This window comes from Rhinolophus ferrumequinum, chromosome 22, assembly GCF_004115265.2.
Source record: "Rhinolophus ferrumequinum isolate MPI-CBG mRhiFer1 chromosome 22, mRhiFer1_v1.p, whole genome shotgun sequence".
Taxonomy (NCBI): domain Eukaryota; kingdom Metazoa; phylum Chordata; class Mammalia; order Chiroptera; family Rhinolophidae; genus Rhinolophus; species Rhinolophus ferrumequinum.
In genome coordinates, this window is record NC_046305.1 from 23,827,968 (window position 1) to 23,846,346 (window position 18,379).

At 36.4% G+C, this 18,379-nt stretch overlaps 1 protein-coding gene across 3 annotated transcripts in view; it reads right to left on the reverse strand.

The window, feature by feature from the left end:
* The window catches only part of LOC117014326 (membrane cofactor protein-like), a 40,629-nt gene extending 32,252 nt beyond the window's left edge, over positions 1–8,377 (reverse strand). For 2 of the 3 annotated variants that reach the window (XM_033092041.1, XM_033092043.1), the window contains exons 1-3: positions 8,291–8,377; positions 4,876–5,061; positions 4,432–4,531 (exon numbers count right to left, since the gene is read on the reverse strand). In XM_033092041.1, coding sequence (XP_032947932.1) covers positions 4,432–4,531; positions 4,876–5,029 — 254 coding nt within the window. In that variant the 5' untranslated portion in view covers positions 5,030–5,061; positions 8,291–8,377. Of the gene's footprint in view, positions 1–4,431; positions 4,532–4,875; positions 5,062–8,123; positions 8,234–8,290 lie in introns of those variants that run through there. The other variant, XM_033092042.1, reaches the window with a different exon arrangement.
* Between the last annotated feature and the right edge of the window lie 10,002 nt (positions 8,378–18,379).

Consider the following 18,379-nt stretch of genomic DNA (forward strand, 5'->3'; position numbering starts at 1 on the left):
TAAAATGAGATATGCATGTATTCTTTAGGTCAGAATATCTTTCTAGGAGTAGCTCAGGCAATTTATGTGGTGAAATCTTCTATGATGATTTATATTTACAGTATTCTCTCCTCTGGACTCTTATTGTAATAATAATAAATAACTATTTGGTACTTCTCATTTACTATTTTGCTTTGACAGTTCTCTGTATATATTGCATGCCTCAATAAGGCCACAGATTCTTTGAAAAGAATCTATGTCTTAAATGTTTGGTATCCTTCAAAGTACTTTAGCAGTCTCTTTCTATATAACTGTTAACTGGATCGTCTAAAATTTTTACTTGATCAAGTTAGAAAATTGTCAGTGAAACTTGTTTGTACATGGTTCCAGTTGACTTTTCCATCAAGGCTCACTCATTTTCCCTATACTTTAGTGTTTTAAGAGAGAATCCTGGGAAGATGGCAGTATAGGAAGCACTAGGACTCTGTCTCCCAAACTAGACAACAACTGCAATGGCAGAATCTGACTGATGTAACTATTTTGAAGGTTTGCAACTTCCAGGGAAAGATTCCAACAGGAAAATGTAATTTCTGTCAATTTCAGCTCTTCAGGAAAATAGCAGATACACCCTCGACAATGTGGCAGGCAGCTGTGTATGTGTTCTTGGAGCAGCTTGCAGTAGCCCGGGGGGGAAAAAAGGCCCTGTCCTCCAAATATCTATGCCCTGATTGCTGCTTCTGATTATAGAGAAGTGGACAAAGAGATAGAAAGCCACTATTGTGGCATCTCCCCCCTCTCTAGCAAGCCCTTTCCTCCCCAGCTGAAGTGATTTTCAGAGGATTTAAATATCCTACACCCTTTCCTCCCCACTTCATTTTTTGTTTTATTCTCCCTCAGGTGCCAGACATTAAAAACCAGGATCTTCAAAAACAACTGCATAAGGTATATGGAAAATTAGAAATTGAGTGCATGTGCTCAGTGAAAGGCTCAGGAACGAACTAAAAAGACCTTCAGTTTACATCTCAGGCTGAACTTCTGCACAAAGATACCCTACTTAAATAAATAAATAAATAAATAAATAAATAAATAAATAATAGTAATAATAATAATACAATAACAAAAAAATAGCAAGGTCTAGAAAAGGTGAATAAGCTGATTTCCAGAATCACCACATTATTATATTCAAAATGCAGTATTACACACACAAAAACATCACAAGGCATACAAAGAAAGAGGAAAGTATGGCCCATTTAAAAGGAAAAAAAGAGACAATAGAAACTGTCTCTGATAAAGATATGATGGCAAATTTACTAGACAAAGACTTCAAAATAACTATCTTAAAGATGCTCAAAGAACCATTAATAAATGAAGAAGTGGAGGCAGTCAAGAAAATGATGTGTGAACAAAACTGAAATATCAACCAATAAGGATATTAAAAAACCTAAAAGAAACCAAAAAGAAATTCTGGAGCTCAAAGGTACGATAACTGGTAAGAAAAATTCTCTAGAGGGATTAAGGCAGATTTGAGCAGGCAGAAGAATGAATCAGTAAACATGAAGGAAGATAGGGCAATGGAAATTATTATATCTGAAGAGCAGAAAGAAAAAGAGTGAAGAAAAGTTAACAGAGCCTAACGGATCTGTGGGATGCCATCAGGTGGACCAACATACACATAGTGGGAATCCCAAAAGGAGAAGACAGAAATGGGCAAAGAGAATATATGAAAAAAATCACAGCTGACAACGTCCCAAATTTGACAAAAGACATGAATATAAATATCCAAGAAGCTCAATGACCTCCAGGTAAAATGATTTCAGAAAGATCCACACTAAGACACAATAAAGTTGGCTCTCTAAATCTGCGGGTTTCACATCTGTGGATTTAACCAACTGAGAATTGAAAATATTCTTAAAATGAAAAAGTACAGACTTTTTTTGTTATTATTCCCTAAACAACACAGTGTAATAACTATTTACATAGCATTTATATTTTATTAGATATTATAAGTAATCTAGAGATGATTTAAAGCATATGGGAGCAGGCAAATACTATGCCACTTTTTATAAGGAACTTGGATTGGTATCTGCAGGGTGGGGAGGGAGGTCTGGAAAGAATCCCCCATGAAGACCTAGGGATTACTGTAATCACACTTTCAAAAACCAAAGACAAAGAGAGACTCTTGAAAGCAGAAAAAAAGAAGTGAATCATCATCTACAAGGGATCCTCAATAAGATAATCATATCATCAGAAACTTTGGAGGCCAGAAGACAGTGGACTGATATACTAAAAGTGCTAAAAGAAAGAAACTAACAAAAAAACTTTAAGCCAAAAATCCTCTACCTAGCAAAACTGTCCTCAAAAGTGAAAGGGAAATTATGACAGCCCCAGATAAACAAAAGCTGAGGGAGTTTGTGACCAGTAGACCTCCCCTGTGAGAAATTCTCAAGGGAGTCCTCCAAAGTAAAAATGAAAGAACACTAGAAAGTAACTTGGAGCCATATGGAGAAATAAACACCTCATGAAAGATAAATACATGAGCAATTATAAAAGCTGGTATTATTTTAACAATGGTTTGTAAGTATAATTTTTGTTTTCTTCCCAATTTAAGAGATAATATAATACATTTAAAGGAAAAAACAATTATTACTGTAAAAACTAGCATTACTGTAACTTTGTTTTTAACTCCTAACCTTGTTTTCTATATAAGTTAAAAGAGTAATGCATTTAAAAGAACTATTAATTTATGCTTTGGGACACACAGTATATAAAGATGTAATTTTGTGACAGCAACAACCAAACGGGGTGGGGATGGAGCTATAAAGAAAGGAGCTAAGTTTTTGCACGTTATGGTATTAAGCTGGTATAAATTCTAATTTAGACTGACATGACTTTAGGGTTTTAAATGTAATATCCCTGGTAACCACAAAGAAAACAGCCACAGTATATACACAAAGGAAATGAGAAAGGAATCTAAACATTTCACTACAAAAAGACTAACAGAAAAAGAAGACAGGAATGCAGGGAATGAGGGACAAAAGAATTACGAGGCATATAGAAAGCAAACAGCACAGAGACAGATCAGAAGCCCCTCCTCGTTACTAATTATTTTAAATTTAAGTGGCTTAAACTTTCTAATCAAGAGAAATAAATAGGCAGAATGGATAAAAACACATGATCCTATTACATGCTGTCTTTAAGAGATTCACTTGAGATCCAAAGACAAAATTAGGTTGACAGTGAATGGATGGAAAAAGGTATTCCATGCAAACAGTAACCAAAAGAGAGCAGAGGTGGTGGCTTCTAATACCAGACAAAATAGACTTAAAATAAGAAAAGGTTACAACAAACAACATTATATATTAATAAAGGGTACGTATAACAAGAAGATATAAACATTTATGCCACCCAATGACAGATCCTCAAAATACATAAAGCACAACACAGCATTGAAGGGAAAAATACTTTTCTACATAACAGCCATTTCTATAATAATAGTTGGAGACTTCAATACCCGACTCACAATAAAGGATAGAACTGTTGTTACCTTAGGCAGAAAGAACAGAACACAGAGCCTGGGGAGAGAGGAGGGAGGAAGGCAAGGATGGAGTCGGGGGGACCAAGAAAAGAGGAGATGAGATCATTCTTAAGAAAAGGTACAGCTATAGCTAATGGATTATAACACTATTAGCACTGCAGGCAGGGAAAAATCACCCCGTGTCGCCATGACAGCTCCTACAAGGGAATCCTACCTCCCCATGGGAAGGAGAGTGGTCAGTGGACCCACCCTGGGGAACACCCTGGGAATGCCTGCGACACCACCCGATTATTTCGTGCCCTCTTTCAAATATACTCCTAAATTTCTTTGTTCTTTGGTGCAGTTGCTCTTTTTCCTGGCCTGCCCACTCTCATGCCATCTCGAGAGTGTACTGGACTACTTCCTTTCTTTTAGTAAGCCCTCTGCTTGGTTGGCTTGCCTCTCTTTGTTCACATGGGTAATATTCATGGAGTACCTCCCAGAATGCCTTCCTATGATGATACAAGGACCCTTTTGTCCTCGGGTAACAGAAGATATATAAGGAATTAGGGCACTTCAACAACACATTTCTGTGAGCCCTCCTTTAACTCTGAGAATTGGTTATTTTAAATAGGGCGCACTTTTTTGTCAAGGATAAAATCACTATGATTACTACATTTTTGATGCTTACAATAAGCTTATTATTACATATAGCATGTATTATATAATATTGCTTTCCTTCGATTTAAATTTCTTTTTACTAAGTACTTATCTTTTCAGTCTCCATAAAAAGACCAAGAGTTGATTGGTTGCAAGTACAACTTGTCCCACAGAAAGCAAAATAAAATCAACTTTATGGCAATACTTAAGAAGAGAAGCAAAACAAAAATGGAATCAGTAACATTTACCTTATTTCCTCTAAGGAGCAACGTACTTACCCCTCATCACAAAAAAATTGAGCTTCGCGGTCAAATTGAAAGCCCACTTCTGGGCCTACTGCTACACCATTTGGGACTTTTGGAGTTGGACATTCTTTTTCTAAAAGAAAATTTTCAAATTCATTTTTATGCCAATTTCAAAACCTCTGAATCAAGATCAAAATTCTACACTGCTCTTTTCAATTCATGCAATCTTATTTTCTCCAGTTAACTACTATAAGGGCAAGCACAAAATTCATTTACCCAGGTAACCAATTGCCTACAAAATAAATTCCCAGGAGATTTGTCAAAGTCTAAATATCTGCATTGCTATCTAAAACCTAGTTTCATATTAAAAAAAAAAATTATTAACATAGTGGAAAATGGACTCTAAAGTGTGTAAAAAATCACTAGAGCAAACACACACACACACACACACACACACACACGGTATTGTTTACTTACTGAAACAAGCTTCATCGAGAGGGAACCATGAGTTATTATTCTCACAAAAGGTAACGAGGGGAAGATATAGTGAATAATAGTATCCTGGGTTACACTCAAAATATATTTTCTCCCCAGGTGAATATGAAGATTTAGGGACACCCTTGAACTTCATAGATTCGAACACTGGTGGTTTACCACAGGCATCTAGAGATAAGAAAATAAAAACATAAAAATATTTAATCTCTTTGACCAGCCAGGTCCTGTGGCCTGGCAGCCGGTAGGTAGGACAGAATAAAGGAAAGGTCCTTGGCAAGATTTTAAATAATTGTTCCATGCTTTCACCCAACTGGTAGTAGTAGTAGTAGGGGAGGATGTACCTACCGTGCTTGCTTTAAATAATATGTTAGCTTTTGGTTTGTTGGGGAATGAGCTGAGTTTTTAATCAACAGTAAACTGAAGAGACAAAATATGTGTTTTTGATCTGAAAAATATATATAGGTATGCATCATTCCCACTTTTTTTCTAAATTCATTTCAAAATTCACTTCTGCTCTAAGAAGTTGTCTATATAGTATATAGCACTCTGCTCAGAGCACTCTTTCATAGTTTGAAACAAAGTGATGATGACCTGTCATTTCAGGCTCAGTCTCCTCTTAGAAGGCAGGTTCCTAGAGGTCAGGGATCACAAGTTTTCTTTTTCTACTAGACTCTGTACCCAGTGGGTGCTCAAGAAATGCTATGTATGGTAAGAGGTGATCATTAGATAAGCACTGTGTATTTCAAGATCAAAATAAATATGGACTAAAGTATTTTAAAATACAAGACTTCATTTCATATAATTCATAACAGTGAACTGAGCATTTTATAAGTAAACAGACATAATTTAAATATTAAAATTTACTACTCTGAATAGCCTCAAATGAAAAAAAAAACTGCTTTCTTGGACATTATTTTAAATAAACTTAATCTTCCTTCACTGATCAATGGATAATGCATTCGCTCAGAAGTTACCTGAGGTAGCTGTTTGGGCTGTGCATCCAAAATATCTCTATAGTAAAGTTACTATATTGCTATGACTTTAGAATTTTTAATTTCTGTTTCCTTTTTTGTAGTTTTTTTCTCCCTAGAATAGTGCCATTTTTACTTCAGCAATTCCTCTTCTTTTTAATTATCTGTGGGCTTGAAAATCTAACAAATGTGTTAGAACAATTATGTAAAATAATGTGATGAAGATATATCAAGTAAACTAAAGGGCAAAAGAATGCAGAGGCTTCTCCTATGAGGTTAAGGACCTAAGAAGAAAGGACATAGATCTGTTTGGATCCCTGAGGAACCTTCCCTTTCTTACTCCCTGGATTGGTCTTACTTCAGATTGAGAGGCTGGCTGGTCAAGAGAGCTCTAAACATGTGAAATTTTACCCTTCTTTCATATCATATTCTAAATTCTGAAATTCTCTCTATCTACACATAGTCCAAAATTTCATTTCCACCATGTCCTGAAATCCACCTATTAGCAAAATGTTTTCAACATTTCCACTGTGCTGACCTTGATATCGTAATGTTCCTCAATCAACTGCCCAAAACAAAATCAAAAGTCAGAGTAATTAAAAGCACTGTTTAAAAAAAGGATTAGTATAGAGGTGAGTTTCATTAACATTACATTTACTGAATACCCTGAGCTAGACATTTCCATTTACATAGGAAAACAAACATGAACTAGAAATTTTATTTAACTCTGCTCAGAAATAAATGCATAACATCATTCCAGAATTTCCTAGAACCACCAAGAAAGAAATCACATAACATTAAATCATACAAGTATCCTTTGTTTTATGCATTCAATCTCAGTAACTATCCTGAAAGCATATAAAGAAAAGAATATTCCTAATATGACTTTTTAATACAATAAGCATGCATTTATACATACACACACATTCAGTAGGTAGGTAGTACAGAATAAATGTAAAGGTCTTTGGCAAAATTTTAAATAATTGTTCCATGCTTTCACCTAAGTGGTGGCAGTAGGAGAAAATGTGCCATATAGTATATACCAGGGGGGCCAAAAAAATGTATACAAGTGGACACTTTGGTCAATGTTGATCAAGCAGTAGTTCACCGTAATCAGAAGAGTCTGGAAGCTGATGGTAACCACTTTGAGCAGCTTTTGTAATTATATAAGTCAAATGTGACTTGTATTCATCTTTTGTTATTGGTATATATTGAGTATTGCAATTAATACAGTTTTCCTTTCTTAAAATGTGTATACACTTTTTTTTGGCACCCTCTGTATATATATAATACTCATTCCATGTAATGAAACACGAAACAAACTCAGTGGATGAGCCTTCAGCTTTTAGTTTATGAGTTACAGAAGAAAATCATATCAACATTATTTGTCACTCATACGATTCTCATTTTCTCACTAGAAGTGATTACCAATATTTTTGGGGTTGCTTCAGATCGCCCCTCAAACAGGACCCAACCTAATGAAAAAAAGAAAAACAATGCCCAAAAGACATCTAGGAATAGAACAGGAAACTGATTATATTGGGTAGGAAAAGGAAAGTAACCCCACGTTTAAAAAAAGCAACAGTCTGCAAACCAATACCAATACAATTTGGGGGCAAAAAAGAGCCTGTTACCTTTATGTACAAAAAGCACTGCGCGCCGTTCCCAATCCCTCTAAACCCCAGGCACGCAGAGCTAACTCTCACTCCAGGAGTCCACTCAATACATGCGCTCCCAGGCCCCACACAATGGAAGCAGAATGTCCTTGTCCCACACTCCACACCGCTGGGCTGACCAACTCCGTGAAGCACACACCCGGTAACACCCTGCCCGGCACAAACACCCCACTCACCAAGACATCACCCGGCCCAGAGAACACAGCGCGCACTCAAAAGCAAGTCCTCACCTTGAGCACCCGGTCGGCTCTCTCCAGCGCGATAGGCTTAGTCCTGAAACACCTGCAAGCTTTTGTTAGGGACACAACTCGGCCACCGGCAAACAGCGGCCGCGCCCAGCGCCCCGCAATGCTCGGTGCTGACCACCAAGCAAGCTTCACGGCTGGCACTACATGGTCCCCACCGCCCTGGATCCGCGCACAGCACGACCGGGAGGATCTCTGGCCACACCTTCACCCCAACTCCGTATCACTCGGGTCCATCCAGGCCTGCGCCTCTTACTCGACACACTAAACTCAGGTCGGCCTTCTCCCCAATCCACTCCCGTACGCCCCCGGAGCGCACCCCTTCTCAAGGCCCGTACCGGAGAATTTGGGTAGCAGGAGCACCAGGGCCACCAAAACGAACCCAATAAAGCACCAAGGAAAAAACGTTCTCTCGGGGCGGCGGGGAGGTGCCGTGCGCCCCGCACAAGACGCCGTCATTTTCGAGATTAACGGGAAATCTCAGGGACAGTGGGCATTTATATACCTTTTTGAGTGCGGATACCAGACGCAACAATCCCCAGACTCACAAAGCTTCAAGTGAGGAACCACAGATGGGCGTGACCTGTCCGCGCCACGGCGGTAGTGACTCTGAGTACTGGGGCCGGGCGGAGCCAATCAGCGAGCAGAATGGCGGGGCTCTCGCGCCGAGGTTGGCGCCCTAGGTGTGGAGAGAACGGGGCGTGGTCCTAACCCACCTAAGTCAGCAGGCAGTTTGGGTAAGGAAACAATTGCTGGTGGAGTCTTGACTGCGTTTTCCAGAACGCTGGATTGAAGAATAAAGCTCATCGACCTGAAAATAGAAACCCATAGCCCAGACAGTGGTTCTACCTGGGGACAACACCCCTCAGGGCTCCATCTTTGTCCTGGGGCCTCCAGTCTGTCAGGATTACCAGAGCCCTTGCTTAATATTTGAGATTAATCAGGCATAATTGGGGACCATGTGAAGATGGTGACAGTTCAATATGTCTACTACTGAATTCCATCAAAGCCTGTTAGAATTCAAAATCACAAAGATTGTTTGGCCACTGCATTCCTAACCCCTAATGTAAATTACTGTGCCCCCAATTCCCTTACAAGGACCCCTGGGAAGGTAAATTATTAAACATTGCCATATTAGGCCTCAACCTATGGAGCCCTTGCCCTTTCGGAGCTAAATGTTTTATTGAAGACCAAATGTACATGCTTAAAAAAGGTAAGGACAAGGGTATACCTTGGAAGCAAAGAAAGTCATTTGAGTTATGGTGGTTAGGAATTGGACAGGTGAAGTAGATAAGAACTTTTCTGGTTAAACAATCTCAAACGATACTAAAAAATTAAGAACGAGCAAGATTTTTTGTAGAGTTGTGAGTAAACCAGTAAGACTAGTTAAATGAAAAAGAGTAATATGACGGGCATCAAAGAGTAAACAAAAGGGGTTCACATTGTCTTCCTATTAGTTGGCAAAGGATGTGAACATCAACCAATGTAAGCATTTTGAGGGGACCCAGCACCCTTAAACTTTTAGTTTTTAACATAACTTTTCCAAATGTGAAAAGATTTAGAATGGACATAGTTTTTAAACCACCAGTTCCGTTTAGAGCTTACACCGAAGAAATCATCAAAACTGTGAGTAAAGATGTATAAAATATAAACCATAAGTGTCTAGCAAAAGTATTAAGGAACTGGTGGTAGGTAGCTTTATGGGATAGAATTCTATGCAATAGGCAGTGTTAAAAAAAATATCAGTGTAAGAAACTATGCTATATTTGTAAATGGAAAAAGCAGAGTCCAAATCAGCACACGAATATACCTTTGGGTATTCCTTTTATTAAAGCAAAAGTAGTATATTGATGCACATAAAAAGAGATTAACTGGTAATATACTACTATTAACTAATAGTTGATAGGATTATAAATATTTTGTTTTCTTTGTGCTTTTTTCTATATTTTTCTATATTGACTATGTTACATTTGGAATCAGGTAAAGAAAAAAAATTAAATCCAACATGTATGTCAATGTCAATTTTGTTCATAGAATGGCATGGATAGAATCTGCAGATTAAGGTATGAGTGGATTGTGAGGAAATGGAAGCTCTCCATATAAAGCTCAAATGCATCTTCTGGAATTACAAAACTTTATATATATTTAAATAATGCTACATCTGAGATGTACTAAAGAATTTCTGGGTTCAACAAATCATGGAATTTTCTCTTCCTTTCAGACCAACACAATGTTTAGATTCTTGGCAGAGCATGTAAGACAAAGAATCTTGGATTATTAAATCCAGATAGTCCATAGTGATACTTAATTGAAGGAGATATAATTAAACAGTGAAAAGGAAACTCAATGAGGGGGGATTATCATTACTGTTAAGTCTTATAGTAGTAAAACAATGATATAACAGAAACGTTTTGTGCCTCAATGTTGGCACTTATTTGTGAAAACAGAGGATCTATTTATCATTCTCTACAACCATCTGTACACAATTACATGTGTCAGTTATATCTCAATAAAACTGAAAAAAAAAACCCTTTCCCATTTAGTTCTAGACTTGGAAATATGTTCTTCTGAGAAAATTTAAAAGATAGGGGAAAATATGGCTAATGTTTGGTAACCTAGTTACAGTTTCTAGGTTAGATTTAAGGACTGGGGATTTACGGGAACTTTCACCAGTGAAATTTCTACACCTGGGACTCAACAAGCCATTGTTAATATAATTGAAGACATTCACATTGATTTCTTTAAATTATTTTGATTTGACCCATCTGAGGCTCTAGCTAATATGTTCTGAGCCATGTTCCCTATTTTTTTGGACAAGCTCCATGAGGCAGAGATAGAGTTTTCTTGCTTTTTCTCCAGTGCCCAGATTGCTCTAGGCCTATAGTAGGTGCATAATAAATACCTACTAAATACTAAATGAAGTAAATAGGTGTTTCTGTCAATTGCATTTAACATGCCTTTGTCCATTCTCCTCCAGCATGGATTTACCAAATGCTGGGAAAGTTCAGAAAGATTTTGATTATAGTAATAATTTCAGACACTAGGAACAAAGCAGGATTCGACTCTAAAAGGAATGAACTACAAGTGTCAGAACAGGTAACCTTCCTAAACAGGCATTGCAAGCTAACCTATGATGCAAAGCTAATGTCTATCCCTTAGCCTCGAGACCGTTTTAGTGACTGAGTTCAAAGGGAAAGTGTTGACAGTAAACTTCCTAAGGTCCTCATAGAAATAGAATTCAAAAGAATCAATGCTTTGAGTGAAGTAGGGGAATAAACACTAGTGGTTCCTCCAATTTTTCCTAAATATGTTATTAAACTGTCAAAAAAAGAGAATGGAAAATATGCGTGTTTGTAGGTCATGGTTTGAGCTGTAGAACTTCTTTAAAGCAAAGGACATCCAGAGAAAAGCAGGTGTAGCAGTAATTATATGAGACAAAACAGAGTTCAAGATAAAATGGTAACAAGGGATAAAGATGGATATTTTATAATGATAAAGAGGACAATTCATCAGGAAGACATAACACTTATCGATATATATGTACGCAACCTGGGAGCACCAAAATATATCAAGGAATTGCTAACACACCCAAAAGGAGAAAATAACAAAAATACAATTATAGTAGGGGACCTGAGTACCCCATTGACAGCAACGGACAGATCACCCAAGCGGAAAGTCAAAAAGGAAATATTGATCTTAAAGGACACATTAGACCACATGGACTTAATTGATATTTGTAGAATTTTCCATCCTAAAAAAACAGAATACACATCCTTCTCAAGTATACATGGAACATTCTCAAGAATAGACCACATCATGGGGCACAAAACATGTTTCAATAAATTTTAAAAGATTGAAATCACACTAAGCAAATTTTCCAACCACAATGGTGTGAAACTGGAAATTAACTACAAGAAGAAAGCTGGAAAAAACACAAATATGTGGAGATTAAACAACATGCTACAAACAACCTTTGGGTCAAAAGAAATAAAAGGTCAAAAGATACGTAAAGACAAGTGAAAATGAAAATAGGAAAATAGGACATACCCAAATTTTGGCGCTACAGCAAAAGTGGTACTAACAGGGAAGTTTATAGCATTACAGGCCCACCTCATGAAACCAGAAAAATCTCAAATAAACAATCTAGCATTAAACCATAAAAAAGTGTAAAAAGAAAAGCAAATGATATGTAAAGTCTGTACAAAAAAGGGAAGAATAAACATCATAGTGTAAATAAATAAAATAGAAAATGGAAGGACAATAGAAAAAATACTAATGAAACAAAGAGCTGGTCCTTTGAAAATATAAACAAAATTGACAAACCTCTGGCTGGACTCACTAAGGAAAAATCAAGGAAACTACAAATATATAAAATAAAAAATGAAAGAGGACAAGTTACAATGGACACCACAGAAATACAAAGGATTGTACAAGAATACTAGGAAAGGCTAGATGCAATCAAACTTGAAAACCTAAAAGAAATGGATAAATTCTTAGAAGTGTCCAACCATCCTAGACTGAATCATGAAGAATTGCAACACTCGAGAAGACTGAGTACAAGTAAGGAAATTGAAATAGTAATCAAAAAACAAAAATCCAGTACTAGATGGATTCTCTGGTGAATTCTACAAAACATTCAAAGAAGATTTAATACCAGTCCTTAGCCTCTTCTAAAAAAATTGAAGAGGAGGGAATACTTGCTAACCGATGGTATTTTCAAATGCTTGGCTTTTCAGTACCTTGATTTTCTCTACCAATGATCTTATCCTTCACTCTACTATGACACTAATGCCCATGTTCTTACCTTAGATTGTGTCTTGTTAATAATGCAACCCCTCCAGAATTTCAACCATCCTACTCTCCAACCACCAATCCTGTCTTTCTAGTATGCGTTGACTCCAACAATCTTTGTAATTCTTAGTATCTATAACCCATTGATTTCACCACCATCTTTCAGTCTCAAACATCCTTACTGTCCTCATTTTCAATCTTACAAGGTTAAATTTCATGGTCCATCATTATAATTGCTACCTTGCATACAACCCCGGTTCCCTTGCCCTACTCTCAATTTATTACATTCATTAGACAAACAATAATTCTAGTTAAAGTTAGTTCTCCATAATGCCCCTGTATTGATGAAACTGAATGTGGATGGAGAAAAATACATATCCATGATGGATAGTTTTACTTTAATGACACTCCAAATGGATCATTGTAATGCTATGAGGTATTCCTACTATATTTGCTTAGTCCATTTACTGTCTCATTCTCTTAAGTGACTATTTCTTTTTTTTTCCATTTAATTAATTAATTAATTAATTAATTAATTTATTTATTTATTTTAGTTTCAGGTGCACAAAACAATGTAATAGTTAGACATTTATCATTTATATCCCTCACACTGTGTCAACCCCCCGCCCCCCACCCACTATCCCTGTGACATAGCACACAGCTGTTACATTTCCACTGTCTCTATTCCTAATGCTGTACTCCACTTCTTGTAACTATGTACATATATATATGTATGTATATATACATATATATGTATATGTATGTATATGTGTATATATATATATATATATATATATATATATATATATATAAATTGTAGTTGAAATTCATTATTGTTCAGCTTCAGCTTCAGGTGTAGAGTGTAGTGATCAGGCATCTACATCTTTCCTGAGGTGGTCTCCCTAATGAGACAAGTGTCCATCGGGTACCCTACAAAATCTTTTACATTATTGATTACATTGCCCAAATTAACTTTCGTGACCCCGTTGCAATCTTGTGGTTACTGACTGTGCTTTCTAATCCCCCCACCTTCCCCCTTTTTCCCACCCCCCTCCCATCTAGCAACCCTCAGTTTTTCCTCTATGTCTCTGAAACTGTTTCTGATTAGTTCATTCATTTATTCTTTATTTAGATTCCACATATAAGTGAGATCATGTGGTATTTGTCTTCCTCTGTCTGACTTATTTCACTTAACATAATGTTCTCTAGGTCTATCCATATTGTTGCAAATGGTAAGATTTCTTTCTTCTTTATGGGTGTATAATACTCCATTATATAAATCTACCACAGTTTCTTAATCCAGTCATCTACTGATGGGCATTACGTCTTGGCTATTGTGTATAATGCTGCAATAAACATAGGGGTGCATAAATTTTTTTGAATCAGAGTTTTGGATTTCTCTGGATATATACCTAGGAGTGGAATTGCTGGATCATAAGGTAGTTCTATTTTCAGATTTTTGAGATACCTCCATACTGTTTTCCATAGTGGCTGCACCAATCTGCAATCCCACCAACAGTACACAAGGGTTCCCTTTTCTCCACATCCTCGCCAGCACTTGTTATTTGTTATTGATGATACCATTTTGACAGGGGTGAGGTGGTATCTAATTGTGGTTTTTATTTGCATTTCTCTGATGGTTAGTGAGGTTTAGCATTTTTTCATATGTCTGTTTGCCATCTGTATGTCCTTTTTAGAAAAATGTCTCTTTATGTCCTCTGCCCATTTTTTAATTGGGGTGTTTGTTTTTTGGAGTTGAGTTGAGTGAGTTTTTCATAAATTTGGGATATTAACCCCTTACCGGATATATCATTGGCAAATATCTTTTCCCATTCAGTAAGATCCCTTTTTGTTTTATTGATGCTTTCCTTTGCTGTGAAAAAACTTTTTAGTTTGATGTAATCCCATGTTTATTTTTTCTCTTACTTTCCTTGCCCGAGGGGATATATCAGTAAAAATCTTTCTCTGGGTAATGTCTGTAAAGTTTCTTCCTTTATTTTCTTCTAGGAATTTTATGGTTTCAAATCTTACATTTAAGTATTTAAGCCATTTTGAATTTATTTTTGTATATGGTATATGTAAGGAGGTGGTCCAGCTTCATTTTTTTGCATGTGTCTGTCCAGGTTTCCCAGCACCATTTATTGAATAGACTGTCTTTACCCCACCGTAAATTCTTGCTTCCATTGTCGTAGATTAAATGACCATATAGGTATAGATTTATTTCTGGGCTCTCTTCTGTTCCATTGATCTATGTGTCTGTTTTTCATGCCAGTACCATGCTGTTTTGATTACTGTAGCCTTGTAGTATAATTTGATGTCAGGTATCGTTATACCTCCCACTTTGTTCTTATTTCTCAAGATTGTCGAGGCTATCCAGGGTCTTTTATGGTTCCATATAAATTTTAGGATTATATGTTCTGTTTCTGTGAAAAACGTCCTTGATAGTTTGATAGGAATTGCGTTGAATATGTATATTGCCTTAGGCAGTATGGACATTTTAACTATATTAATTCTTCTTATCCATGAACATGGTATGTGTTTCCATCCATTTGTATCTTCTTTCATTTCTTTCTTCAGTGTCTTATAATTTTCTGAGTACAGATCTTTTACTTCTTTGGTTAAATGTATTCCCAGGTATTTTTTGGTCTTGGAAGCAATTGTAAATGGGATTGTTTTTTTAATTTCTCCTTCTGATGTTTTATTCTTGTATATACAAATGCAACTGATATCTGAAAATTAATTTTGTATCCTGCTACTTTACTAAATTCATCTATCAGCTCTAATAGTTTCTTGGTGGAGTCTTTAGGGTTCTCTATATAGAGTATCATGTCATCTGCATATAATGACAATTTTACTTCCTCCTTACCAATTTGGATGCCTTTTATTTCTTTTTCTTGTCTGATTGCTGTGGCTAGAACTTCCAGCACTATGTTGAATAGAAGTGGAGAAAGTAGGCAACCTTGCCTTGTTCCTGATCTTAAGGTGAATGGTTTTAGCTTTTCCCCATTGAGTGTGATGTTCTCTGTGGGTTTATCATATATGGCTTTTATTGTGTTGAGATATGATCCCTCTGTTCCCACTTTCTTAAGGGTTTTTATCATAAATGGCTGATAGATTTTGTCAAATGCTTTTTCTGCATCTATTGATATGATCATATGATTTTTATTTTCATTTTGTTACTGTGGTGTATCACATTAATTGATTTGAGGATGTTGAACCACACTTGCATACCAGGAATGAATCCCACTTCATCATGGTGTATGATCTTTTTAATGTATTGCTGAATTCTTAGTTCGCTAATATTTTGTTGAGGATTTTTGCACCTATTTTCATTAGGGTTATCGGCCTGTAGTTTTCTTTTTTTGTAGTATCTTTGTATGATTTTGGGATCAGGGTGATAGTGGCCTTGTAAAAAGTGTTTGGAAGCCTACCCTTCTTCTGGATTTTTTTGGAAGAGCTTGAGGAGAATAGGTGATAATTCTTTTTTGAATGTTTTGTAAAATTCACCTGTAAAGCCATCTGGTCCAGGGCTTTTGTTTGTTGGGAGATTGTTGATTACTGATTCAATTTTCTTGGTGGTAATCAGTCTATTCAGGTTTTCTGTTTCTTCTTGAGTTAGCCTTGGAAAGTTGTATGCTTCTAGAAAATTGTGCATTTCTTCCAGATTGTCAAATTTGTTGGCATATAGTTGCTCATAGTAATTTCTTAAATTTTTTTGTATTTCTGTGGTATATGTTGTCACTTCTCCTCTTTCATTTCTGATTTTATTAATTTGGGTCCTCTCATTTTTTTGATGGGTCAGGCTAAAGATTTGTTGACTTTGTTTATCTTCTCTAAAAACCAACTCTTGGATTCTTTGATCTTTTGTATTGTTTTTCTGGTTTCTATTTCATTTATTTCCACTCTGATCTTTATTATCTCCTTCCTTGTACTCCCTTTGGGCTTATTTTGCTGTTCTTTTTCCAGATCCCTTAAGTGTGAAGGTAAACTATTGATTAGTGATTTTTCTTGTTTCTTTAGGTAGGCCTGCAATGCTATGAATTTCCCTTTTTGGACTGCTTTCGCTGCGTCCCATAGATTTTGGGTCATCGTGTTTTCATTTTCGTTTGTCTTGAGATATCTTTTGATTTCTTCCTTGATCTCATGGTTGACACATTCATTATTTAGTAATATGTTATTCAGCCTCCATGAATTGGTGTGTCTTCCAGTTTTTTTTTTCCTGTAGCTCATTTCTAATTTCATAGCACTGTGGTCAGAGAAGACAACTGGTATAATTTCAATTTTCTTAAATTTATCAAGACTTGTTTTATGTAGTCTATCTTGGAAAATATTCCATGTGCACTTGAGAAGAATGTGTATTCTGCAGCTTTGGGGTGAAATGCTCTGAAAATATTGATTAAATCCAAGTGGTCCAATGTGTCATTTAAAGCCATTGTTTACATATTGATTTTCTGTCTGGAAGATGTGTTCCTTGTTGTCAGAGATGTGTTGAATTCCCCTACTATGATAGTGTTACTGTTGATCTCTGTCTTTATGTCAGTCAATATCTGTTTTATATATTTAGGTGTTCCTATGTTGGGTGCATAGATGTTTACTAGGGTTATGTCCTCTTGTCAGATCGATCTCTTTATTAGTATATAGTGCCCATCTTTGTCTTTTAATATATTCTTCATTTTAAAGTCTATTTTTTCAGCTATAAATATTGCAACTCCAGCTTTTTTCTCATATCCATTTGCATGAAATATCTTACTCCAACCCTTCACTTCAGCCTGTGTGTCATTTGATCTGAGGTGACTTTCTTGTATACAGCCTATACAAGGGTCTTGCTTTCTTATCCACTCAGCCACCCTATGCCTTTTGATTGGAGCAGTTAATCCATTTACGTTTAAAGTGATGATTGATAGGTACATAGTTATTGCCATTTTTTTAAATTTGTAGTTAGATTGTTGTCATCTTTCTTCTGTTTACAGAAGCCCTTTTAATATTTCCTGCAATGCTGGCTTGGTGGTAATAAATTCTTTTAGCTTGTTCTTATCTGGGAAGCTCTTTATCTCTCCTTCAATTTTAAATGATAGCCTTGCTGGATAAAGCAATCTAGGTTGTAGGCCTTTGTTTTCCATCACTTTGAGTATCTCCTGCCACTCCCTCTTGGCCTGCAATGTTTCTGTAGAAAAGTCATTTGATAGTCTGATAGGAGTTCCCTTGTAAGTAACCTGCTGTCTCTTGCTGCTTTTAGGATTCTCTCTTTGTCTTTAACCTTTGCCTTTTTAAGTATAATGTGTCTTGGTGTGGACCTGTTTGGGTTTATCCTGGTTGGAACTCTGCATTTCCTGGATTTGTGTGTCGGTTTCCTTCACCAGGTTAGGGAAGTTTTCGGACATTATTACTTCAAATGTGTTTTCAATCCCTTGCTTCCTCTCTTCACCTTCTGGTATTCCTATGATGCGCATGTTGTTGCTCTTGATGTTATCCCAGAGGTCTTTTAAACCATCTTCATTGTGTGTTATTCTTTTTTCTTTTTGTTGTTCCATTTTGATGATCTCTGCTAACTAGTCTTCTAAGTCGTTGCTGATTCTATCCTCTGCTTCATCTAACCTGCTAGTAATTCCTTCAAGTGTGTTCTTTATTTCAGTTATTGTATTCTTTAGTTCTAACATTATGATTTCTCTCTCCTTTATGTCGTCACTAAGCTCCTTAAACATTCTTATCATCAGTGTTCTGAACTCTGTCTCTGATAGGTTGGTTACCTTTATTTCATTTTGTTCCAATTCTGGAGGTTTCTTCTGGTCTTTTATTTGGGACA